Source organism: Corvus kubaryi, unplaced genomic scaffold, assembly GCF_017639235.1.
Source record: "Corvus kubaryi isolate FWS band 111438036 unplaced genomic scaffold, C.kubaryi_AGA036_p1.0 37260, whole genome shotgun sequence".
Taxonomy (NCBI): Eukaryota; Metazoa; Chordata; class Aves; order Passeriformes; family Corvidae; genus Corvus; species Corvus kubaryi.
Window position 1 is genome coordinate 7421749 of NW_024581077.1, and position 25194 is coordinate 7446942.

The 25194-nt window shown below is 43.1% G+C and overlaps 1 protein-coding gene and 1 long non-coding RNA gene across 7 annotated transcripts in view; one reads left to right on the forward strand and one right to left on the reverse strand.

The window, feature by feature from the left end:
- LOC121662721 (alpha-2-macroglobulin-like) overlaps positions 1–25194 on the forward strand; it is a 37350-nt gene that overhangs the window by 6224 nt on the left and 5932 nt on the right. For 2 of the 6 annotated variants that reach the window (XM_042024231.1, XM_042024232.1), the window contains exons 5-29: positions 369–389; positions 3234–3402; positions 4520–4604; positions 5319–5442; positions 6176–6290; positions 6418–6527; positions 6965–7126; positions 7397–7624; positions 8938–9001; positions 10268–10410; positions 10754–10903; positions 11117–11287; positions 12008–12119; positions 13500–13626; positions 13912–14140; positions 15574–15700; positions 16302–16423; positions 18804–18855; positions 19499–19582; positions 19685–19861; positions 20747–20831; positions 21025–21181; positions 21468–21542; positions 23696–23861; positions 24847–25070. In XM_042024231.1, the coding sequence (XP_041880165.1) occupies positions 369–389; positions 3234–3402; positions 4520–4604; positions 5319–5442; positions 6176–6290; positions 6418–6527; positions 6965–7126; positions 7397–7624; positions 8938–9001; positions 10268–10410; positions 10754–10903; positions 11117–11287; positions 12008–12119; positions 13500–13626; positions 13912–14140; positions 15574–15700; positions 16302–16423; positions 18804–18855; positions 19499–19582; positions 19685–19861; positions 20747–20831; positions 21025–21181; positions 21468–21542; positions 23696–23861; positions 24847–25070 (3279 nt within the window). The remainder of the gene's footprint in view (positions 1–368; positions 390–3233; positions 3403–4519; positions 4605–5318; positions 5443–6175; positions 6291–6417; positions 6528–6964; positions 7127–7396; positions 7625–8937; positions 9002–10267; positions 10411–10753; positions 10904–11116; positions 11288–12007; positions 12120–13499; positions 13627–13911; positions 14141–15573; positions 15701–16301; positions 16424–18803; positions 18856–19498; positions 19583–19684; positions 19862–20746; positions 20832–21024; positions 21182–21467; positions 21543–23695; positions 23862–24846; positions 25071–25194) is intronic. The other 4 variants (XM_042024233.1, XM_042024234.1, XM_042024235.1 and 1 more) reach the window with 4 other exon arrangements.
- On the reverse strand, positions 22867–23755 carry LOC121662731. The gene is made up of 2 exons (XR_006015388.1): positions 23668–23755; positions 22867–23455 (listed from the first exon to the last, which is right to left on the reverse strand). It is a non-coding gene; the product is annotated as an uncharacterized LOC121662731 (long non-coding RNA).

Here is a 25194-nt window from a genome sequence, read left to right on the forward strand (position 1 = left end):
CTGGCAGTGGGTGCAATCCCACACTTAAAGAGCAGAGTGACAAGAACTTGGTTTTATGGAACTGGTCAGGGGTGCAAACCCACTTTCTATTTTATTTGGCAATCAGTTCCTCATGCAGGCAAGTTCTTTGAAAACTCGTGCTTCATCACATTTTCATGCTGTGGTAAGACAAAAAGTCAGGGCTCTAAAATGTTATAGAAAATATTCCCTTAGCCATCAAGAACCAAGGAAACAGAGCAAGTACAGAAAGGGAAGAACCCAAAGGACTTCTTAGAAGTTTGTTCTTCTGCTCTTCAGTCCAAATCTGGAAATTACTTCCATGTGATTAATCTTTCTAACACTGATTTTGTTTTTCTCTTTCCCCACAGTTTCCCTTTGTCTACATTCAGGTGAGTGGACAACTACATTGTTATTTGCAGAAGGATGTGCAGGCACAAAGGTACCAGTCTCCAGCAATGGTGTTTTCAGGTTGAGGTGCAAGGGAAAAATCATGGGTGTGTGACTTTTTCCCTTTGGTTAAAGGAAGGCTGAGTAGTTATGTATCAAAATAAGTTCCAACAATGGTTCTTTAATCACAGAATGTGCTGTAGGAACAAACTAATTAACCATTACAAGCCATGCTGTGAGCAGAACTACACTTGCCTAGAAGTCATCAAAAGGGCTTATTCCTCTTCCCAATCAGAACTGAGAGTTTCTGTCTGCCAAGTGTGGTTGAAATTAGAGATTGGTGTTAAATAAGCTATCAAAACCAAAGAAACAAAATTAGGTAAGTAGACGTTCCCTGTCTTCCCAAGAATGTTGTTTTTGTCTGTTGGTTTTTTTAATGGTGGAACTTCAGTGGCAGGCTAAAGTTAATAGGAAGGATGTTTCAATAATTCAAGCACTCACTTTCTCAGATGAGAACCCAAAATTTACAATCATTATTTGGGATCTCTTATTGTTGAAAAAACTAATGATAAGGGCTCATGGACAGACCCTGAAATTAGCGTGCACAAATTTTATTTCGGTTTACATGATTAATGAGTCCTACTTAGTCAGTCCTTTCACTGTTCCTTGCTGCATGGGGTTGCTGTCTCCATTCTGCTCCATCTCTGTCTAGAGCTGAGGAGTCACCACAACAGAGGTGGCAGAAGGTAGGCCAAAACCGGGCTGTGCCCCTTTTTTTATCCTCCTTTCAGAGTGCTGTCATTCTCTCTTCCCATCAACAAACATCCAGAAAAGGGCTGCAGAGCTGGTAGGCCACTGGCGGTCTGTGAATGTTGGAGAAGGAAGAGTAAGACAGTGGGTGGTGTGGATTAGCAGGCTCAAGGGCAGCATCTCAGAACTACCTTTTGCTAGGGCTGTCCCATGGGGTCCCTTCCCTTTCTATGAGATGATACTTTACTGAGTACAGGAATTTCATGAAAGGAGCATAAACAAATACATCCTCTCCACTGTCTCCAGAAATATGTCTTTGTCTAACAAGCTGAATAATTTCATAACCTTTGTGTATGTGTGTGTGTGTCAATACCAGGAAAGCCTTAGGTTTTCAGACCCTAGGAAGGCCATCTGTTTTCAGCTCTAGCCTGTAAAGCATGGTGTTTGTCCATGCTGTTTAAGCTAGCTTATGTAGGCCTTGTCCTTCATCCCACCATCCCCTCTCTCTTCCTCAGTGCTCCTTCTCAGTCCAACAGTACCCTTTGTTTGGATTTCACAGCTGTCTACAAGGCAGTCTTGTAGAGTGGGAAACTCCTGTGGCAGAAAATTCACTGGTTTACTCTAGAGTACTTTTTTCAGCCAGATCAGATCTGTCAGTGCAGTTTTACCAAATGAGTGCATGAAATTTGGACTGAACCAAAGGAAAGAGTGGCAGGAGTGAAGAAAGGTGACAGCCTAAAAGTCAGCATTTCTCGGGAAATAAATCTACATCAACTTAATGTCCTTAATTTATCTCAGTGAAGCACAAAGGCAGAAGTTAGTATGAGTCTGCTACTTCTGAACTATTATCCTGACCTATTGCTCATGTAATTTAAAAAAAATAGAACACTTTTCTGAGGAAAAACACACTGGCTTTCAGGCCTTACCTACACATCACAGGAATGGCAACAAGCTGACAAGCCCAGCTGTAAACATTTTCTTGAATTTTTCTTCCAAGGAAGCCCAGTGGTGTCCCTCACAATAAGTGGTGGGCTTTTCAGCAGGGTTGAAACTTGATTATGGAGAGGACTTGGTCAGAGCCATGGGATGCATTTTACTGATTGTGCCACCCTCCCAGGTGGCTTCTTGGGAACATGGCCCCCTCTTCTGCCCCCTGACTGATGGCCTCCATCTGGGAGATGTCATTCACATCCCCATTTTCCCTAAGCCCTGAGACAAAATCTCAGTGAAGTAAATGCACATAGTCACACACCTTGAGTCACACACCTATCTAGAGTAAATAAACTTTTGGTGACAGCCAAGGCACAATGCAAAGAGCAGGCAGAAAATGGAAGACTGTAAATACTAACCATCCTGCTGAGGAGCCTGAAAAGGGTGCCTCAAACTACACAGCACCACTGTGCTGTTTCAGTGACTTCTACAAGAAATTTGGGGCTGAGGGGATTAATTCTTCATAGTTAATAATGAGCAATACACAGATGTAGTAGTGATGAGTCTTCATTCCAGCATTAGGAGCATGGAGACATAAGAGAGGGCTCTCAGCTGGATGCCTATATGTGGGGTATACTTTCCTCTCTTCCTGTCACCATTGCCCCATCTCACCACTAGCTTAGGACCCTTATACATGTGCATTTCTTAGTCCCATAGATAAGTCAGGAGTTTGACTCCTCAGCAGATTGTGTACTGGTACTTCAGCAGTCTTCATTCCAAGGCAATGTTAGAAAAAATCTTTTGCAGGCTGTAAAGCCTGTCAAGGAAGCTGATACTTCCCTGCTTTCTCCATGTGCTCCACTTACTTCTGATGTCAATTCTGTTCCCTTTTGTTACCTTGCCAGTCTGTTGTGCCTAGCTTCCTGGCCCCATCCTTTGCAGGTAGAGCTGAGGGGGAGGCAACACCCCCAGGCATTAAAAGTGTTTAAAAGCTTTCTTGCATGCTAGTTTTGCAGAACTGACAGGTTAGTGCTTTCAGAACCTCACAGATTGTTGAATAATTACAGATAGGCATTTCCCAGCTGGGATGTGTATACACTGGGCACTGCACAGCTTGGTGCCTGGCACTCTCCTATCTCTTGTGACACTGTTACCCTCACCTGCAGGATCCCCAGAGGAACCGTGTGTACCAGTGGCAAGGAGTGGAACTGGAAACAGGCTTTACACAGCTCTCCTTCCCCCTCACCTCGGACCCCATCCAAGGTTCCTACAAAATAGTTGTGCAGAAGAGCTTCTCATCCCATGTGGAGCACTCCTTCAGTGTGGAGGAATTTGGTAAGGAGAGGAATTTGACAGTAATGCCTTTTATTGTGACCACTCAATTTGGAATTTCCAGGGCGCAAAATGGAGGAGGGAGGGACTGAATATACAGGCAATGGGGCTCATAGGGGCTGAGCAGAAAGTGCTAAGTATCAGAAGTGGTTGCTGACTTTATGGCATCTCTGCAACCTGCCTGAGCTTGTATTTGCTCATAGTGCTCTTGGGAGCACAGGACATGCCAGAATTCCTGTGCATGGCTTGTGGCACCAATCTCAGCTGACTTTGTCTCAGTTGCTTTTCAGTCCAGCAGCTTATTGCAAGTAGCACTAGATACGAAGTAAGAGATGGCAATATTTTGGTGACCCTATTTTACTTCTCTCATCATCTGCATAAGGTCTCTTTCTCTATTCGTGGTCCTCTCTATTTTTGCTCTTCCTTGTTTCTGTGAAAGCTTAGAAAACATGTTTGGTAGAAAATTTGTGACTGAAGAGCAATCCACAAATGTTACAAAGAGACTGGTAGCAGAGACTGAGTAAGGAGAAATATGCTGCTGCAGGTAGGCTTTTAACTCCCAGCTCTCTAATAAAACTTCTTGGGTGTCTGTAGACCTGAGAGTCTGCGGCTAGATTCACTTGAAAACTCTGGGTATGCAGGACAATATCCCATGGTGCCTCTTGGTGAGCCTAAGAGCAACTCTGGGTCTCCAGAACAGTAAGAATCAGCCAAGAGAATCAATGATTCAGGGCATTTCAATGTGGTGAATTACAAAGGTGGTGAATGTGCAGCTCCAAGGCCTAGCTACAAGTTATGCTTTGTGAACATGACACACAGGGCCAGTGTGTCCTTCTGAACTAACACAGGTGAGGGATCTACTCAGCTGTCTGGTGCCAATGGGATCACATAAGCCTGTGCTGCAAATAAGGGAAGGTAAGGACTACAAACTTCCTTAATTGCCTTTGAATCCAAGCAGTGGTGAAGGAAGGTTGAGAAATCCTATGGAAAGGGTAGACATCTGTACTGAAGACCACAGAGAGGTTCATATGAAGATGATCCTGGTTCTATGCTTGGGTTGCTGTGTAGTACACAGCTCTCATTCACTCCTCTCACACCAGCCTTTCTCTCTCCCATCTAGTGCTGTCCAGGTTCGAGGTCCTGGTGAAGGTGCCAAAGATGATCACTATTAAGGACAATGAGCTTCCAGTGTCTGTCTGTGGTCTGTGAGTCACAGAGCTCCAGTAAATCTCTCTTGCTTATCCTTCACTCTTCCCTACTGCTGAGGACCACAAGAAGAGCTCAGGGAAGGTTTTTAAACTTTTTCCAGGCATCTAGTGCAGACTTATTCATTCTGTCAATCCTGAGCCTGCTGCTTGGCCTGAAGAGTCAAAGTGAAGGGTCTTCCCTGTGTTCCTTAAAAGATTACATCAAACAAATCTGCATCTCTCTCTTCCCAGTTTATTTCACATTTTCTCTTTCTGTCTTTACATTTTATCAGTTAGAGCTTCTCTTCCAATACTGAACCATCAAATACTCTGAGATGTCAGATCAGACATCATTTAAATTGGTGATGCAACCCCAGTGTTCTCATTTCTAACTCATAAATAGCTCCTTCTGAGTACCTGATTGCCTTTCAATTTCTTCATTGAACCCTGAGCACTTTGTAATACAAGGATGTTCCTGGCTGAAAAAATTTTCTAAAGTCAACCTTTTTCTGCAGAGACCTCCCACCTAGAATAGGATGAATGTTTCTTCCATGGATGATGGAAGAATCTCACTATGGAAATGCTAGAAATGTAATCACTAGAATAATTAAAATATCAGATTAGTCAGCCTTTCAGAAGTATTAGGAAATCACCTACAGAGGTCTTTAAGGAGATGTGTCTGAGTGTGATTGTGACTCTCATCTGATACATTGTTTAACACATTGTGATTAGGTACACCTATGGGAAGCCTGTTCCTGGTTTGGTGAATGTCCAAGTATGCCGGAAATATTCCCAGGCTGCTTCAGGTTGTTATGGAAAAGAAACAGAATCTGTGTGTGAAGAATTCACTAGGCAGGTGAGTCCCAAGATTAAAATGTAGTGCTTTTTCTTAAGGTTAATGGGATATGTTGTCTCAAGACGGATCAAATCTGTTGGGAGACAGTCAGGCACCAGAGACAGCATTCTCTCCAGGGAAAAGCAGGGAATGTCACAGGAAGGCATTCTTAAGAGAGGGGTCATTAAACTGGAAACAGAACTGATGATGAAAACCTCACCCTGTTGAAACTAGTGACAGACCTCCAGTTGCCAGCCATGAGGTCCTTGTAATTGTTCCACAAACTGAGAAAAGATCTTTGAAAGAATTTCGTAACTGTGAGAGGAACTGACTGGGAGCAAGGAGCAAAGATGAGAAGAAAACAGGAAGGCAGTATAGATAAAGAAGAACAAAGAAAAGGAGGTGGTACTGTATATGGGTTAAATACAGGAGAAAGGGCAACAAGAAAAAGAGAGAAGAAAATGAAAGGAACAGGAAGAAAACCAGAACTAAGTCAGGAAGGAGTTAACAAGGAAACCAGTGTGTGCCTTGGAGAACTGTGTGTCAGCTACCTCACAGAACACAGAAAATGTGTGGATGAAACACTAGGAAACAGGCTGAACACAAGTACTGGTCTTGGAGACAACCCTTGAAGATAAGTCTGGAATTTCATGAACAGAAGTTAAGCATGTTGGGTTTGGGGTATCTATTCTCATTCCTCAAGGCACAAACTTTGTTCACAGAATTTCAATTTTCTCTCCAATCCCTTGCTTAGGCAGATGCTCATGGGTGTATTTCTGTTGTGGTGAGGACCAAGGTGTTTCAGCTCCTACGCAAGGAATATGAGATGAGCATTGAGGTACAAGGCAAAATCACAGAAGATGGCACAGGTATGTAGCACATGGAGAAGGCAAAGTGATGGCAGGCCATAACAGGAGGAACCGGCAAGCACAAGGAAGGTGGAGTAACATGACTAGAAATTCATCAATAATCCCTCTTTACTGCACTCTATCTCAGGAATCGAGATGACTGGAACAGGCTCCTGTGGCATCACATCCACCATGAGCAGTATCAGCTTTGACCTGCTGGACAATGTGTACAAACCAGGGATCCCACTCTTCGGGAGGGTAGGGAACTTCTGAGACCATGGGCAATGAATGGCAGAGCAAACACACAAGTGCACAATCCCATCAGATGGAGTAGTGGGGTGTTACGTGGTTCAGGTGTTTCATGTTCATGGTGCAGGTTACATGGTTCAAGAGGAAGATGGTATGTGGTTGAGGTCCCAAATGAAGCTGGCTGGGGGAGTTAAAACTACTGAAGAACTTAGGATCCTGATAGATAATTTCCATGGGCTGACCGGGTTGTTTAGCTGAGAATTTTCTCAGTTGTTCCCTCTGACAACACAGGGCATACCTCACACATTTCCACATTCTTTTCTTTTATTCTTTTCTATAAAGAAATATCCTGTCTGGCAAGGAGGAAAAGAGGGAAGAGGATGCATTACTTGGGAATTGTTTTTTGTTGCTAGTCTAAAACCTGAAGTTTGTTATTGCTTTGTTAGGTGAAGCTGGTTGATGGCACTGATGCGCCACTTGCCAATGAAACCATCGTGATTACTGTGGGTGGAAACAGATACAAAGGGAACTACACTACAGACGAGCAGGGGCAGTCCTGGTTTTCCATAGACACTACCAGCTTCACAGAACTCTCCCTGGAAATCCGAGTGAGTGGCAGAGACAGGGGTAAGCCTCTGTCTTTCTCTTCAACAGGTGAAACATCTATCCGTCTTATCAGCTCTCAGTCTTTTCTGACAACTGGAAAATAAGGCAAGTTTCTTGTCAGATCACCGCACTTCTCTGCGTCTTCTCTGCAGATTATCCACAATCTCCTAAGAATGAGAAATATGGAACATATCCAGAGTTTTTCTGTGGACTTTTATGTGACTTTTTACCTGATTTCATTTGACTATCAACCTTCTATTTTTCTTTCTTAGGCAGATCATAAACCTGAACTGAACTGTTACGACAGTGACTGGATGACACCATCCTATGAGCATGCCACGCGCAGAGTAACTCGGTCTTACTCTCTCAGTAAGAGCTTCCTCAAAATTGAGCCAAAGCCTGAGACATTAAGTTGTGGCTCCTCAACAGAGGTCCAAGTGCACTATATCTTCACACCAGAGGCCATAGGGGAGCAGAAGAAAATTGTCATTTATTATTTGGTAAGACATATTTGGGGTTACTTTGATCTACAGCCACAGAAAGTACTGTGTCATCTCTAGCTCTGTTCCGTGATGAGCAACCAGAGCACTGCTAGATGGCCAGTAATGATGGAGAGGGTTTGAAATGGAAAGTGTGGCCTGCAACAGTGCAATCTAAATACATTTCCCCAATGTTTCTCATTTCTTTGTCCTCTGTGTGCAGAATTTTGGGAGACCACAGTAATTGGGGCAGACTATAACATGCTGGCCTTAAGAACTATGAATTTGTTCATTTTGGGGATCAGAGAAGAGAGATAATTGAACTGTGACCAAACAATGACATGTCAGTTTCTCTAGGGAAAAAAGGAAGAATCAAATGAATATTCAAATAGAATGTCTTTCTCCCGAAATTTGTTTTTCTGGTTGTCCCATTTAATGCCACTAGCAGAGGAGATGAGAGTAGCTTTGGAGAACAAGAAAAATATCAGTGGAACAGACACTTCATTCCAGTGGACTGTACAGAACATCAGGGGGACTTAGGCTGATATTCAAAAGAGAGAATAGAAACCTGTGCTAGAGAGGTCTACATGCTCATTTTGAAGACTGCTAAGAATTAATGGAAGGACAAGATACCTGCTTATCTCAGTAGCCTGGGAAAATTGGGGTTAAATATGCACATACAGCAGGTAAACAAAAAGTGAAAGAACTTCCATTTTTTATAGGTGTGGATCCCACAACTTGAGATTCAAATATGGTGCTATGGAATAAATATTCCACATCAAAAGTAACTGAATAAAAGGCACTTTTGACTATGAAAAAGGAATCTTTTTCTAGAAATGAGGAAATTACATTTAGGCTATTGCTTACTGCCTGACTTCAGGTACCTTATTCAAACTCATATTCTCTGCAGCCTGAGGTCTTCTGTCCCGACTCTGTGCAGTTATAAAACTAATCCTGGTGAAATTTTTCTTCACAGTGTTTCACGGTGCAACTGAGAGAGGAATGAGGAGGTTTTTTGACCTCCAGCCTGTTCCAAATTGTTAAAAACGTGCAGATGACTCCCAAAGTTATGTGTGATTAGAGGCAAAATGGACTTGAACCTGATCTATATATGTAATGCGTACAAAAGCAAAGATAAGAATGATCAGTGTGGAAACACTGGTCCTCCTAGGAGCAAATATTTCCGCGTCCAAAGACCCAGTAAATTCCAGCCTGGCACTTGTTTAGCATCTTCTTGGTGTTTCTCACACCCTACAGTTAACCCAGTGAACGTTCCTTCTCCCACCTTTCAACACCGGTAGCAACAATTACAGGAAGATTTCTCTGTTACACAGGTGATGGCCAAGGGACAAATCATATTAGCTGACACCCATGATCTCACTGTGAATCCTGGAGATGGTGAGCAGAACTATGTTTTTTTAGTATTTCTGATGATAATTTGGGCCAGGGGGGATGTAGATAAATTACTTCATTTCAAACACTGTATTTAATATTTCATTCAAACTTTGCATGTAATGTTTGAATTTTCAAAATAAAACCTTTTTAGGTGAAGTGGCTTTGGTTAGTTTTGTTTTCTCTGAGTTCCAACAGGCGCTATTTTTTTCATGAGAAAATGTTAGAAAATTCAACCAAAAATAAACATAAGTTTTGGCCATTTCCTAAAACCAGCACTTTCTGATGGCCTCTCTACCCTATTCTGATTGTGAATTCTTACCAATGTTGGGAGATTCACGTGTACAACAAGCAGGAAGAGTGTGTCTCCTTTTCTTTGTCTCTCTCACATTCCTTAATTTATATATTTTTTTTGTATTGTTCCTGCCTTGTAAGCATGCAAACACATGCATACCTATATTCTAATCAATAAATTTACATTTATTCACATAAATGTCCAAGGATTACACATTTCAGGAACTGAGGCTGAGATGCAACTTAAAATGTCTTTTGAAAATGAGAAGAGTGAGACATTTTGTAAGCCTGTGAGGAGGAGTTGCACTGCAGTGGATATAAACAGATTATGGCACTAAAAGATCTTGTGTGCTGTACAACGTTCTGTATCCTCACTAGAAACAGTGACTAAAGTCACACCTGGGCTAATACCAAGGGCTGATCTGTCACCTTGTCTAGACTGTGACATAAAGCTCAGGCCCAGATAAAAGGGGTTTTCCAGCACAGAAGGGCATTTTCTACCCTGCTTGGAGCAATAGTTTGGTGTTCCAGATAAGTGCTTGCTTAGCAGTAACCTTGCCAAGTTATTCTTTCAGCCACTCCGCAACCTTGACTGCTGTCACCCTTTCCAACAGTCATGTTATCTTTTTTTTGCCTTGACTATTTTCTGTAGATCTTGGAGCATGAGGGAAAAAAGGGGTTGGGAGCATCAAGAAATTATGCCAGGTGTTAACTGGGGAGAATCTCAAAGGCAGACTGAGGCCCTCCAAACTCATCTCATTTGTCAATTCACAACCAGTCTTTGAATGCAGGTGTCTTCAGCAACAGCCATAGATTTTAGTCATGTGTCTGTTTTCCAGCTCCTCATAACTAAAAACTTTCAGCATGAGTGAACCTGACCTTTTTTATCTGGGACGTGAACTTGACTTTTTTATCAAGGCAAGACAAATGCATATACTGGAACCTCTTGCATGTTGAATAACCTTTTTTCACTCTTAGCTTATGGGACATTTCGGCTGACCTTCCCTGTCGAGGCAGCAATTGCTCCTGTGGCACAAATGCTTGTGTACACCACTTCACCCAGTGGGGAAGTCATCGCCAGTTCAGAAGATTTCCAGGTTGAAATGTGCCTCCCCAATAAAGTGAGTACAAGCCATGGTTTATACAACCCATGTTTGTCTTGTGGACAGCAGTTTGGTTTAGATTTCCAGAATGAAGGCAGAATTCACAATGGGTTCATGAAATGTTCTGACCAGATGTTGACTGAGGATTGATGAACCTGAATAAGCTACAAAGCTATAAAAATAAAAAGTGGGACAAGACAGAAACAAAAAGAGAATCACTCATCCTTGTTAATTATATTGATCAAAGACGAATATGCATTAGACACTAGCAGAGCTCAATTCACAAGGCTAGAAGTGTCAGAATAATAGATGCAACAGTGTCTGGAAAAGTAGATGCTTGAACTTCCTTTTGGATTTGCAGGTGAGATTGAGTTTTGCACCCAAGGAAGGTCTTCCTGCTTCCAACACACACCTGCGACTCCATGCCTCTCCAAGATCCCTGTGTGCCCTCCATGCAGTGGACAAGAGTGTTCTCCTTATGAAGCCTGAAAATGAGCTTTCTCCCAGTTCTGTGAGTCTTGGCTACTTTTGGTAATGAGCAAGTACAAGAACAAACCAAGTACCCACTAATACCACTGTAGACATGGGGCTATGTATTTTTACAGTTGCATTCCCTACACTTGCTTTTTAGGAGCTGGCATTCACCAACAGAGTGTTAGGTTTTGTCTGTCCCTGTAAGTGCTGACCTGCTGCATTTTTTCCCTGTTTTTTTGCATTTCCCCAGGTGTATCATCTTCTCCCACTGAAGGAAAGCCGGGGTTATAGCTTCATGGACTACTACCTGGAAGAAGACAACGTAAATCCATGTGTGTCACTTGACAATCTGTTTTTAAATGGATTTCTCTACGTACCCATTTCATCTGATGGTGAAGGTGATACCTACAACATTCTCAAAGTAAGCACCAGCCTTTCATTTTTCTCTTTTGTTCCCTTTTGGAATTAAGTCTTCTCTCTTCTTCTTGCCTGTCCTGAAGGGCTTTTTAATGGAAAAAAAAAAAAGCTCATTTGCTGTAAACTTGCTTACATTTGTATGAGAAAATAACCAGGACCAGTTCCTACATCTTAGCCCATAGGTAGTAACTATTTATCTAAACCATTTGACCTTTGAAAGGTTTCCTCATAGTAGAGACACCTGCAAAAGGGCTTGGGTAAGGAAACAGTCCTGAGAAATTACCTGTAGTATCATAATATTAGAAACTCCACATTCATTCATGTTTTCTTTCTCTGGTTTAAATAGGTCTCTAATAAAGTAGCAGTTAATTTGATAACCCACAAATCCGCATATACCCTTCCAAAGCGTCCTGCACAAATCTTTTTGGGTACCCTCACTCCAATGCATTTCACACAAGCCGTTTTCACCCAGGCAGCTGTCCCCAAGGTAGGCCTATGGCCTTGCCTTTCCATCTGATCATCCCAGGATTTAGCCTTAGAATGAGAATAACATGATAGAGACCCCACATCTGTGTCAAACCAGCCCATCTGTGATTTACATACAAGCCTTCATTATTCTGACCAATACCAGACTTAGGTACACCCATTCTTGACATACTAAATAAAGTTTATTATCCAACCATTTTTTGCATAATTTTTGTTCTTCTTTCTCTTTGTTTACTAGGAATTGGGCTTAAAAGTCTTCACTAGCAGCAAGATCCATAAGCCTGAACTCTGCGAGCATTACCCAGAACACATCATGGAAAGGAGTAACAGTGGTTCTAGTACCTTTTTGGGTTTGCCTCTCACACAACCTCCTAAAATTTACCACCCTACTTCTTTCCTTCCCTCTTTGAATCTTTGAATATTAATTACACAGGCAGATCTGATTGTGTTCCTGTATGCAGACCTAATTCAGGATCTCTCCCTTCTGGACCTAGTCCTGAAATATGAAACTGATTCACCTCTGCCTGCACCTTACCAGGCAGCGAGATGAGCCTGACTAGAACTGTGCGTGCTTGGTGACTCCCATGCCAGCCCCTACAGCAGGGAAGGTCTTGTAGCACTAAAAGAGTCTTTCAGCACAAAGCAGTGGGGGTTTTTTCCCATCAGATCTGAGTCCAGCAATGAAAACCCAAAAAAAAGGAGCATCTACTTCTAGGCAGCCACATTCTAGCAATAGCTAGAGGAACAACTAGGGCAAAAATGGGCCAAGACAAATGAGAAGGTGGTACAACCCATGGGTCAGTATTTTACTACTGGGGGCTGAGAAATTTGGTTCTGTTCCCAGTTTCCCTGCGTACATGACTATCAGGGACTGGGTAGGTCATGTCACTTCTCTGGAGGTTCAGTGACTGTGAAGATAGGAGAATGATATTGCTTTTGTTTTCTTGTTTTCTTAAACAGATCTGAGATTAGCAAGACTCACCTATATCACTTCCAGTTACTGATTTTTATGGTGCAGTATCCCAGCTCCAATTAAACAATTATAGTTTTTGGTCCAGTGACAGCTTCTATCCATCTACTCCTAAGACATCAGATCTTTGGTTTTGAAATGGAGGATTTGTCATCAGAGTATGGCCCAAGACGGCTCTCTGCTTTGACAAGATGTAAAGTCTTCTAAGGCTGATGGAAAAGTCATTCATAAGGCAGAACAGTGTGAAACACTGTGAGAAAGCATCTTTCTGCATATTTGCTAATGGCCAGAGATGTAAAGACCCATATTCATTTTTTAAAAATTCCTAGACAGAGGGCTAAGTGTGTCTTCTGTTTCTGGTCATGTATAAATGCAATCAATTCTTCAGCCAGATTATTAAACTATGTGCCATGGTAATATCTGGGGGCAGAATGTTTCACATTTGATTCTGTATTGCTATAGAAATATAACCTTAATAACACCATCATGCATGGTTCTTTCGGCACTGCTGGGTTTGCTGACAGTGGGGGAAGAATGCTTAACTTCATCCAATCTCTGTAAGAAGAGCAGTGACATTAAGAAAAATTAAATACTGAGATGGCAACAGAGAAATTAATGATTCCAGTGGCCAAGATGTCAAAGCTGTCAGTTTTAAAATTTTACCTAACAATAACAACTACTTGGAGGGAAAGTATGTTCCTGGTTTAGAATGGAGTTTGACACATTTTCCTTTCTCCCTGTCCTTGAATGAATTTGCTAGTCTCTACAATGAATCTGCATGGAGAATTGAGTTATGTCTTGACAGAAGGTACAATTGATGACGATCCTATAGAGACTGTCCGGAAGTACTTCCCTGAGACATGGGTCTGGGACATAGTTTCAGTGAAGTAAGTATTTAAGGGAATGTAGAGTGTGGTCACTAGGCCAAAACCTTGAAATAAGTTAAAGCCTCAGTGGATGTATTGGTACTTCAGTGAGAGGAGTATTTCTAGTAGACAAAGGGATTTTTTATGGACATTAAGTATAGGATGCTTCAGAGGAACATGCAAAAGCCAGTGCCTATATCGCAGCTGGTCAGGGGTTTGCTGTCAGCAGATGTTGCACAATAGGCTGTGAGGAGAATAGATGAACATCAGAATATAACTGAAGTCTTGTTCTCTGTCCCTCACCAGCTCTGAGGGAAAAGCTGATCTAGAAGTGACCATCCCTGACACCATCACCGAGTGGAAAGCCAATGCATTCTGTACTTCGGCAGACGCGGGCTTTGGCCTGTCCCCAACAGTGTCCCTCAGAGCCTTCCAGCCCTTCTTTGTGGAGCTCACCATGCCCTACTCTGTAGTGCGTGGGGAGTCCTTCACGCTGAAAGCCACCGTTTTCAACTACCTGCCCGCCTGCATCAGGGTAAGAGATGTTCACAGCTTTGCTCAGCCTAACAGCTTAGGCAAGACTACAGTGGGTTGCTTTCAACAAGGTGTTCCAAGCCAGATGACTGATCTGCAAAGATAATTTCAGCCAACATCCCAACCGATCTAACTGCTTTAATGCAACTACTGAGGCAACTGATGGCATAAGAAGAGATGTTCCAAGTCTTTTTCCATAGCCCCATGGGGTAAAATCATCTTTGCACTCTTGCCCATATTGATGTGGAGTAGATCTTTTTTGTCTGTGTCTCATGTTGGCAATTGTCTTCATATTAGGAGTAAATAATGCAAGCTCTCCTAAAGTACATGGACCACCCTCAATGTTTGAAGGGATAGCTGGCCATGCTCTGTCTCCACATACAAAAAACATTCCTTTTGGTGATTGCAGAGGAATAGAGGTAGGTGCAGATGAAACTACAAAAGTACTATTACACCAAAATGAGTGGTTCTTATACAAAGGGTGATGTATGTATGTACAAATCCTTGTCGTATTCGGTGAAGAGGGAGTATGTTTTCCCCACAAAGTTTTGAAAGCTACATTTGATTCAGAGCCTAAAGCTCTGCTATTGAGACCCCCAGCCTTGTCATCACAAATATGTGTCATTGTTCTATAGAAATATAGAACTTGGGTTCTTCACAGATCACAGAATCATTCCATACCCACATGGAAATTCCAGCTTCACGGGGTGGATACCTGTGTTCAGCGTTTAGTCTCATCTCACAAAACTTCACAGAAGATTTTCTGGAATGTGCAGACCTCCTGTAATTTGTTGCATCTGTCTCTAAGACACTGAGCTATATAACTTCACCATTCTTACCGGCAATTTTTTCCAACAAAAAAAAAGAGAAAATTTGGTAAGGGATTAGTACAGAATCTCAATCACCTCTGCTTAGCTTTTTATAAATAGAGATTTTTATTCTAAAAGGAGTGAAGCTGGAACAAGGAAGGACACTTATCCAGTCATTCCAATACACTCTCATTTATGTCCATGTCTTTCCTATTTTGTTTGCTATTTTGAGATTCCTTACTCCACTTTTCCTTGTTCCCTTATTCTACTTTTCTTTGTTCCCTTACTAGCTGTCCCACTGCTGATGTTTTATCTCTTCATCTAACTAATCATGAGAGAGATCTTGAATTCATAGCACAACTGGTCTGTGCTATTCATTTTCCCAGAATCAATTTCCTTGCCAAAGATCCTGTTCTTTACGCTTACCTCCCTGATCTCTTACAATTGTACACATTTCAGTCATTTTCTCCTTTATCAGGCAGCTCTTGCTCTGCAATACCCACAAGGTCCTCAATCCCCCAGGAAAACCAGCTCCACCACTTTTTTCCATGCATTGCATTGTCTGCAATAACTCCAGCTCCTCTGCAAGTCCAAACCTCATGACCCCTCTCTGTACAACTGGCAGGTCAGTGTGTCTCTGGCTGAATCTACTGATTTCCTGGCTGTATCAGTGGGGAAACAGGAAGAATCCTACTGCATCTGTGTGAATGAAAGAAAAACGGTTGCTTGGGCTGTAACACCAAGATCTCTAGGTAAGAGACGAGATGACAAGATACTGGGATCAGATATCTGTGTATGGCATCAGATCTTTGGTGTGAGGAGCTAGGTGACTCCAAACCTGTTTGGAAGGACCTTCTCTGTGTCAGAAGTGAGAAGTCCAACCCTGAGGTGAAGCACTGCACTGGGTGTAGTGTTTCCAGGTCCTAAACAACCATGTGTTACAGGCCTTGGCTTTCCCAACATTTTAATAGAAATCACAAATTCCCTTAATGCATGCAAAGCACCCAGACATTCCAGTTGGGAGCTAAGAATATCTTGTCTTAGTGTATCTGGGTCTGAAATTTTTTAATCAATGCTTGCCTTCTCTGAAGCCTCCCAGAAAAAGACCATTTGATTTATGAGACCTTCCCCATCACTACTCTTCATGCTGATGGACTAACACCTGCTTGAGCAGCCATCACAAAAGAGGTGGTCTGGAAGGCTGCATCTGGATCAAGATAAAACCCTCTCTCAGATTTAGTTCTCCTCTTGGAAAAGCTTCTCTGTAATGCATCACAGAGTGCCAAGCACAAACACAGACCTGTATTTCCCTGACTCTACCTGGCAGGACTGACTGACCCCTGTTTCCTCCAGGCCAGGTGGAGTTCTCAGTGACCACTGAGGCCCTACAGAACCAGCAGCCCTGCGGGAACACCATTGTGGAGACCCCTGAGAAAGGGCGGAAGGACACAGTCATCAGACAGCTGCTGGTGGAGGTACGTGGGCTGCTAATTTTGGTGGCACAGAGAAGTAGCAATAGTAAGAGCAATAGCTGTGTGTGATAGAGGTTTTCTGGTTTAGCCGTGAGAGCAGCAATAATGGCTTGTGGGACTCTTATTCTGCAAGCTTTTACAAAAGAAGCACTGATAAATCTGACACAGGCCAATAGAGCCCATAACTCATAATGCTGCTGTCTCACAGTCAAAGCAGGGTCTCACATTACATAGAGGGACAGGAATAATAAGGCAGGCAATAATGACAGGTTTTTCTGAGACACCTCATATCAGAGATAAATGAGAAATCCTTGGGTTTGCCTCTAGTAAATCACAGGGACAGGTTGTGAATAGAACACCAGACAGAAAGCTTATACTTCTCCTCCAGCCCATGGCCAGTACTCTGGAACAGTCATCACAACCTACAGATATTTCTAAACAAAACTACCATCACTGTTTTGAATTGGTTTTATTACACTTCGAAGAATGATCCAAACAGTGTAACCAACCTTTTATTTTTCCATTCTTTTGTACACTTCTTTCCTTAAGCAGTGTTTTGCCATGATAAAAACATAGTTTTTCACATGGTAAGTTGCCAGTCATAAAATTAACCCACAGTATAAGTCTTCTGGAAGCTATTGGCAAACAAAAAGTACCAGCTTGTTGTATAGGGAAATCTATATAATAGTAAGTCCTCCTTACATGGCAGACATTCCAGTTTTCAGTAAGGCAGAACTAGGATATATTTTGCTTCAGGAAATGTTTTGCTAACCTGAATGTAATGACAGAACAACCATCCTATCTGCTAGGTTTTGGTTTTTTTTTTAATTATTTACAAATGGATTTGAATGTATAATACATGAACAACTGTTTAACATTTCAGGAAATTTTCCAAATTTGTGTATGCCTTCAGGAAAAAGACTGTTTTGTTCTTTGAAGATACAGGAAGATAGAGCACTGTAAAGTCTTTTCTCCCAGATGGCAGGGGAATGTAAATTACTGAAAAAGTATTAGAGTTACTTCTGGCAGGGTGTCTGAGAGATTGCTCATCCTATCCTGTTATTGTAATGTGGTAATTAATCTACAGCAAGCCCTGACGGGATGGAATTGGAGATTAGCATCCAAGGCTGAACAATTAATTAACAGGGATGGATACAGTGTAACAGGCTTGGGGTGAAGCTGCATTGTCATGAGCACAGGGATGACAATACTCCCTGCAGCAGGCAGTGCATCCCAGAGAGAGAGAAGTGAGTGTGCCAGAGGCCCCAGGGCATCTTCTTGCCCCTCCAGAAACCAAGCCTCACCGAGAGGTCTTTGGGGAAGTGGATTTTTTTTTTTTTTCACCCAGGAATATCTCATCAAAGAAAATCTTTCAAATAATCACAGTTTGTAACTTTTAATTGCCTGTTGAAATGTTCAAAATCAAACAAAACAATGGATTTCTCATTTAGTTGCACATCAGAATGGCATACTGAAACAAACAAGAAGGTGCCTTTTCAAACAGAAGCATTTTGCTCTATCACAGTTTATCCAAAAAGCTTTTTTTTTTTCTTTTTTCTTTTTTTTTCCCCTGGTCTTTTAATACTTTTCTGTCTTTTCATACTGAAGAATGAGAGACAATATGTTCTGACTGCGTGAGAAAGTGAAGACAATAACACCATTGTTTACATGCTGGGAAAAAATATCAGCTGGCAAAAGCCAGAAACCAATAAGGAAACACTGGGAACTCTCCTATTTAGAGGTTAAAAAATTGATGCAGGGAGCTCACTAAAATATACTATGAAAAAAAATGTTTCCTAGTAAACATTTGATTCCTGAGTTTCCTGCAAAATATTTTCACCCATTTCACCAGAAAAGCGGTATTCTTTTCTAACTTCAAAGACTAGACTAGAAACTATTAACGAGTTGACTGTGGCATGTATTTAGATTCTGGTTGTTTTAACATGTCACTTGTGGTGCTTTGGAGTACTCTAGCTGCCACCAGCCAAAGTTCTTGCATACATATCCTCCCAGTGTGCCAGGCACTCAGCCTTCACCACAGCCTGGAGAGCTCTGCCAGGCTGGGCCACAGTGGGAGGCACCTTGGACGGCAGGGTGCCATGTCTCTGTTGATAACATCACCTTGCATGTTATCTCCATCTTGCCCTGTGAAGATGCAGGGCGTCTCTCAGTAATAAGAAAGAAAAGAAAATATATTACATTTCATACTTGTAATTAGCCAGGATGTTACAGTCCTCAATTATCCTCAGTTTAGCATATGGAGGAGAAAACTTTCTAGGCAATTTTCAGAGAGTCCCTTTTACTTTCCCTTTTGATATTTCTTTTTCTCTGTTGCTATTGTTTCTCACTTTTTGCTTTTTTCTCTCTTGCCTTCTTCCCCAAGCCGGAAGGGACTGAGGTGGAAACCACGTACAACTCTGTGCTCTGTGCATCTGGTAAGAGCCATTTGTTTCCTAAGACTTTCTTTGCTGAGGTAGAAACTAAAGACAAAGGAAGAAGAAAAGGTTTGTGAGTGCTCCACTCTGAGAAGAAAGGTGTAGGGATCTGATAAAATTGAACAAACTAGATGCATATCCAGCTATTAGTGAACACAATTCTTCCTGGAGGAGAAAAGCTGAGGATGTAATAGTGTCTACAATTAGAGAGAGAGAAGCATATCTTTTAGGAAATGAGGCTGGCCAGGTCACTGCAGGGAGAGAATACCTGGGATTTAATAAGTTTATCTCTAATGCTTTTCATGTAACAGGTGTGAAATCACAAACCAGACTCTGCAGTAAGCCAGGTGTGCCCACCAAAGCAGAAAAGGCCATAAAAATAGGATGGAAAAAGTGTATTTGTCAGTCAAGGCTGGTTGATGATGCCATGTAGAAGTCCATGACAACCTGTGTGTAAGGGTATTGCAGGCCCAACACAAAATTTGCAGGATGGGAAACTTGGTCAACAAAATTGCAGATGAATGGATTTGTTGAAGTCAGGAAACCCCTCTTCAGGAGATGGTGTCTCACCCATGGATAGTTGCTGCTTGTGCATGTAGATCCATCTGGAATTGTAATCAAATTAATCTGCTTTTTATCCCAGAAAAGTCAGTGTCAGACACAGTCTCCTTGGCTCTCCCAGCAACTGTGGTGGATGGCTCAGCCAGAGCATATTTCTCAGTGCTAGGTAAATGAAACCTCCTCAATGTGTCACATGCTAGTGTCACAGCCCTCCAGGCTGTGCTCAGTCTAATGGCAAATTTACACTGTGAATTGTTCCATTCCCCAGGTGACATCATGGGCACTGCCATGCAGAACCTGCACCAGCTCCTCCAGATGCCCTTTGGCTGTGGGGAGCAGAACATGGTCCTCTTTGCACCCAACATCTACGTCCTGGACTACCTGAACAAGACAGGGCAGCTGAGTGAAGAGGTCAAATCCAAGGCCACTGGATACTTAGTGAGCGGTAAGCTTTTGCCTTTCTGTTCATCCCCTCCCTTGGCTACTGAATAAGGACACGGTTGGTCACTGGACTGGATGATCTGTTGGAGGCTGTCTCTAGAAAGGAACAGGATACTGGCAGGTTAGGGGTATACAATGCAGTATCTGTGAGAAGGAATCCGATGCTCAGTTGGAGGTACAGGGTGAGAGACAACAGTATCCAAAGAGGAACACAGAAAAAGTCCAGGGCTGGAAATAACTCAGGATTTCTTTCCATGAGAAAAGGACTATATGAAACACATAAATCAGACTATAACCATTAATCATGGCAGCTGCTTATGTAGATGTTGAATTCTCCTTAGTATTGAGATGTAGAAAGTATTGCTCATCTTTGACCAGGGCAGAATTTTACCACATTAGCTAGGGCACGATGACAGGCACAACACCAGTACATGCGCACACAGTGGGCATCTCCTGACTAGCAAGGGGCTGTTGTGACTCGGTTATTTTTGCAGGAGAATTGCACTTCCTCCAAAGAAAATGATCCTGTTTTCTGCATTCATGTCCTGTGTAGGACTCACATTTTTAATCAGTTCTCCTCTGGGAACCATTCTCTCATTTCTTTCAAGTCTGGGATGCATTACCTCTCCTCATGAAGTCTTGGGCAGAGAGCAGCAATGACCACAGCTACCCAGTTTCCTGGTGGTTTTGGTGAGAAGAAGAGCAAAAGAATAGAGATATTCAGAGCCAGTATTTGCCTGAACTTCCTCTGTAATACTGAGGGGCATAGCTCACACTTGTGCCAATAGTTAAGGGGCACACTGTGTTCCAAATGTCTCCTACATTTCCTTTGCATGGCTGCTTGAAAACCACTGCGGCAACTGAAATATTTTTTCACTCTCCATTTCAGGGTACCAAAGGCAATTGAAGTACAAACACTGGGATGGTTCTTATAGCACCTTTGGGCCACGTTACGGGAAAGTTGGAAATACCTGGTAAGACCTCAGTACCACTGGCTTTTTGTTTCTGCTTTTCATGCCCTCTCACTCCTCAGTGTTTTCTTGTTCTCTCAGTGCTTGGTCATTGTGGAGTTTGAAATGGAGGTGGAGATGAAGTTATATGGGCCCTATGACCTCTGATGGGTAGAGGGCCTACTCAGGATGTCTTGGTTCCCTCTATCACTTTCAGGCTCACAGCCTTTGTCCTCAAGTCCTTTGCCCAGGCCCGGCATCACATCTTCATAGAGGAGAAGCACATCCAGGATGCTTTGATCTGGCTTAGTCAAAAGCAGAAGGAAAATGGCTGTTTCCGCAGTTCTGGGGCACTCCTGAACAATGCTATGAAGGTAACGTGTCTCCTGGTTGGCTCCACATGGGCTTTGTCAGGCTGGAACTTGGCAACTTGGCCACTCTGGGATCAACAGAGTTATTTCAGCACTTGGGGGTTAGGAAAGAGTGAGGAGTTATATATGTGAGTTATCACAGAAGCGGGAAGAAGTCGGCAGCCTTTTCTGAAGGACCTAGCATGAAAAGGAGGCCAAGAAGAATTTGCCCCTGAAGAATGCAGATAAGTAGCACAGGGAGAAGCCAATGTTGTGTGGGATCAACAAGTACCTTTGTGCTTCCCTGCAGGGTGGAGTGAATGACGAGGTCACACTGGCAGCCTACATCACTATTGCACTGCTGGAGATTCCTCTGCCTGTAACCGTACGTGTCTGCACCCTAGCCTGAGCCACAGATGGTACTAACCTGCCCTACCAGTGTCCCAATGCCCAGATTAGCAGGTCCCTTTACCTCTGGAAAGAAGAAATCTTGTCTGAGTAGTCTTTCCATTTAAGCCTAGACTGAACTAACTTTTTCTTCAGTTTTTGTCCCCTGTCTAATCCTGTCTCCTGTATACACATTTCACTTGATATTTTTCTGAGTTCTTTTGTGGATGATAATGGATTTGCTCCATACAGCTTGGATTGACAGTGAGTTAAATAATATTTAATTCTCTGAAGTGAGACAAATAGGTTTTCTACACCTACAGAAATCTCATTTTGTTTCTTAGAATAGTACAATCCTGTTAAACCACTCTTGGGCCTATTGTGCAGACACAACACCACAGGTCAGTAAAAAAGCATGGCACCCTCAGGCATTCATTCTCATTTTCTTTGCTTCTTCTAGATGGTTTTATGGGAAATCCCCATCCTTAATCCTTGAATAATAAGGTATACCTATAGGTAATAAAGTATAGGTATAGGGAATACCATCATGGCACTCTGTGAAAAACCTGAGGCCTACTTAAGAGCAGTGTGGGTTTGGTCATTCTGATCCCCTGACTTTGAGACAAGGTGGTGGTGCAGGTAAAATTGGGGTATGAATCACAGCAGGACTGCTGAGCCAGTGTGGTTGCCAGGCTGTTGCAGTCCCTCTGCTCCAAATGTGGTAGGGAATGTTTTGTGTCTAAAGTTTTCTCCTGTGTAGCAAGAACCAGCAGAAGGAATTATTTTGTCAGTAAGGTGACATGGATGACACTAACTTCACCAGAAGAATATTCTTTCTTTGTTATGTGCTTTATTTAGAAGCCAAGCTCTCAGGCAGAACCATATTGGATAATGAGGATGTTTTCCGGCTCCCTGTCTGAGTCTAAAACTTCCTCTGAATGTGAAGGAAAGGGTTTGTCACAATCTGCGTGGAGAATGGGTGCATTTCAAGTTAAGCTCTATGAACTAAGATTAGCACAGCCCTTAAGCAATTAAGGCTCATACAGAGTATTTCGACAAGTAAAATAAGCCATATTAGACCCTCATAAAAACCTTAATAGCACTGTCCTCAGCATGTGTGTCTACTGTCACATCCTGTCATTAGACTGGACTCCCCAATACTTACTTTACAAACAGTAGTAGGCATAGACACAACCAATTTTGGTTTTATTCTTTGCTTTCTTAAAACCAGCTGAACTGCTTCTCCAAAAGGGATCACAAAAGATTTCATCTTCCAGTAGACACACAGTGAAAGTCAAAGTACAAAGCAACAGAAAAATATGTCTTTTCCTTCTAGACACTTTATTAAGCTGTAAATATGCTGTTAGCTTTCAGGTCATGGCATGGTCTCCCTGCAGAGCTACTTTTTCAGTTTTATAGAAGCTTTTCCATCACAAGTGAGGAGTAGTCATGTGTCTTGCTGAAAGGTCATAGGGTAACAGTGTCTGTTAGTCATAACATTGTGTAAAGTAGCTACATTTTACTTTGCTGTAGTGATTGCACTCTTAAACCAATAGATGCATTGTTAATGTTAACATCACAAAAAATACTCTACAAAATACAAAGAAACCCACACTTTTTCTTGTGCAGAGACAGAGATCACCACCCAACTAGAAACTACATTACTTCCAGCAAGTGAAATTTTTTCAAAACGCCCTGGAAAAGGGGAACCAAAAAAAATGAAAGGATAGAGCAGAGGGTAAAAGCACAGAAGAGTCTTGGGATGAGAGTAGGAGGAGGAAAGCAAGTATTCTGTACACCTAAAGCAAGGAAGTATTTCACACCACTCCTCTCACCCCAGACACAATCAGGCCAGTAATTCTTCTTGAGGAAGAAGGATTGGAGCCCTGTCTTCACAGTCTTTAAATCAAACTAGGAAAAACCATTACATCAAGACATTAAAGAAAAGTAGATTCAAAATAAGGAACAGCCTTTGGCTGCTCATTTGTTCTAGGAATTATTAGGCCTGGAGGTAAGGGATACACAACGGTAAAATCTTTGGTAGGCCAGAAAGTGGGGATGCTAAGGGTCCACAGGTACCACCCCTATTCCTGGTGTTCTAAGATGGACCTCAGTAAGCTCACCTCCAGTTCAGTCTCTCTCTCCTTCCAGCATTCAGTGGTGCGGAATGCTCTGTTCTGCCTGGAAACAGCAGCAAATCAGAAAGAAAACCACGTGTACACCAAGGCACTGCTGGCGTACGCCTTCGCCCTGGCAGGGAACAGGGAGAAGCGGAAGGCATTGCTCGACTCACTTGAGAAGGAAGCTGTGAGCAAGGGTGAGCGTTCCTGGTGGGACACGGCTTTCACCAGCCTTACATCTTCCCTTGGCAGAATGGCTTTTGTTGGTGGGGCAATGGCTGCAGGAATGGCCCCTGTGCGTAGGGAAAGGTGGAAGGAGAGGAAAGACTTGTGCAAAGGGATTATGTTTTTGAGAAGTCCCTCTCAGTCCTTCTTCTCTGCTCCGAGGCAGCTCCCCAGGAAGCAGCAGGCACCATCCCCTGGGTGCTGAGCTGAAGGGTGGCTCTGCTCCCACCTCTCCTCAGCCCACTCCTCTGGCCACGCCAGGCACTGCTTGGCAAAGGCTTAGCAATGCTCAGGGACGTTCCTTCCTTCCAGGACACGGGCTCAACACAGAACAAAGGTGACCTTGCCCAGCACAAGGGATGTCAGTCAGAGAAGAGATGGGTGTGCTGAGAGAGAAGATGAACATACAGGGCATTTTGGAGGCCACAGCACAAACTCTGAGTCTTCTAGGAAAATCAAGTAATCACTTGGAACTAATCAGGTTGAGTCAGGCTGGCCAGAGGGTTTGCCCAAGCAGTGGGTAGTGGAACTGTGAAGGGAGTATCCCCCACACCTTTTACCTTCTCCACCTGCAGGGGACTGGTAAGCCCTGGTCACATTCTTTGGGCCATTAGGCCTCACAGAGCTTCTCACTGCCCAACGCTGGCATCTCTTCTCACAAAGGGAAGGAGTGGCGTCCTCCTGAGGTCTCTGGTTCCCTGCGGTGCCCAAGCCCAGAAATGTCCATGTGAATGTGGGGTCTAGGACAAAGTGCTGTCTAGGCCTGGGGCTCAGCACTCTCACAGTCATTGTTAAGCTGAAAAATGTGTAAACCTGACCCTTCCCACTTCAGCCTGCATGACAGACACATCCTGGAGGCTCCGTCCTCTCAGCTGGAGCGGCAGCAGATGAAGAAGTGCCTTGCAATACTTAATAGTAATCATTGCTTGTTGTCTCGTCTCGCTGGCTCCTGTGAAGATGGCTCTGTTCACTGGCAGCGGCCTGGGAAGGAGCCAGAGGCTGATCTCCCGTACTATCGCTCCCGAGCTCCCTCTGCAGAAGTGGAGATGACGGCCTATGTGCTCCTGGCTCACCTCACCTCGCAGCCAGCCCCTGCCCAGGAGGAGCTGGCATTTGCATCCCTTATTGCAAAGTGGATCAGCAGTCAGCAGAATCCCAATGGAGGCTTCTCCTCCACCCAGGTGAGCTGCTTCCCTCCGGCCACCATGCACATCCACCTCAGAAGATGGGACGTGTCAGAGAACCAGGTGGGAGCACAGGAAGGTTTGCCAGGAAGGTGGGAACTGTAGTCCTGCAATAGATCCG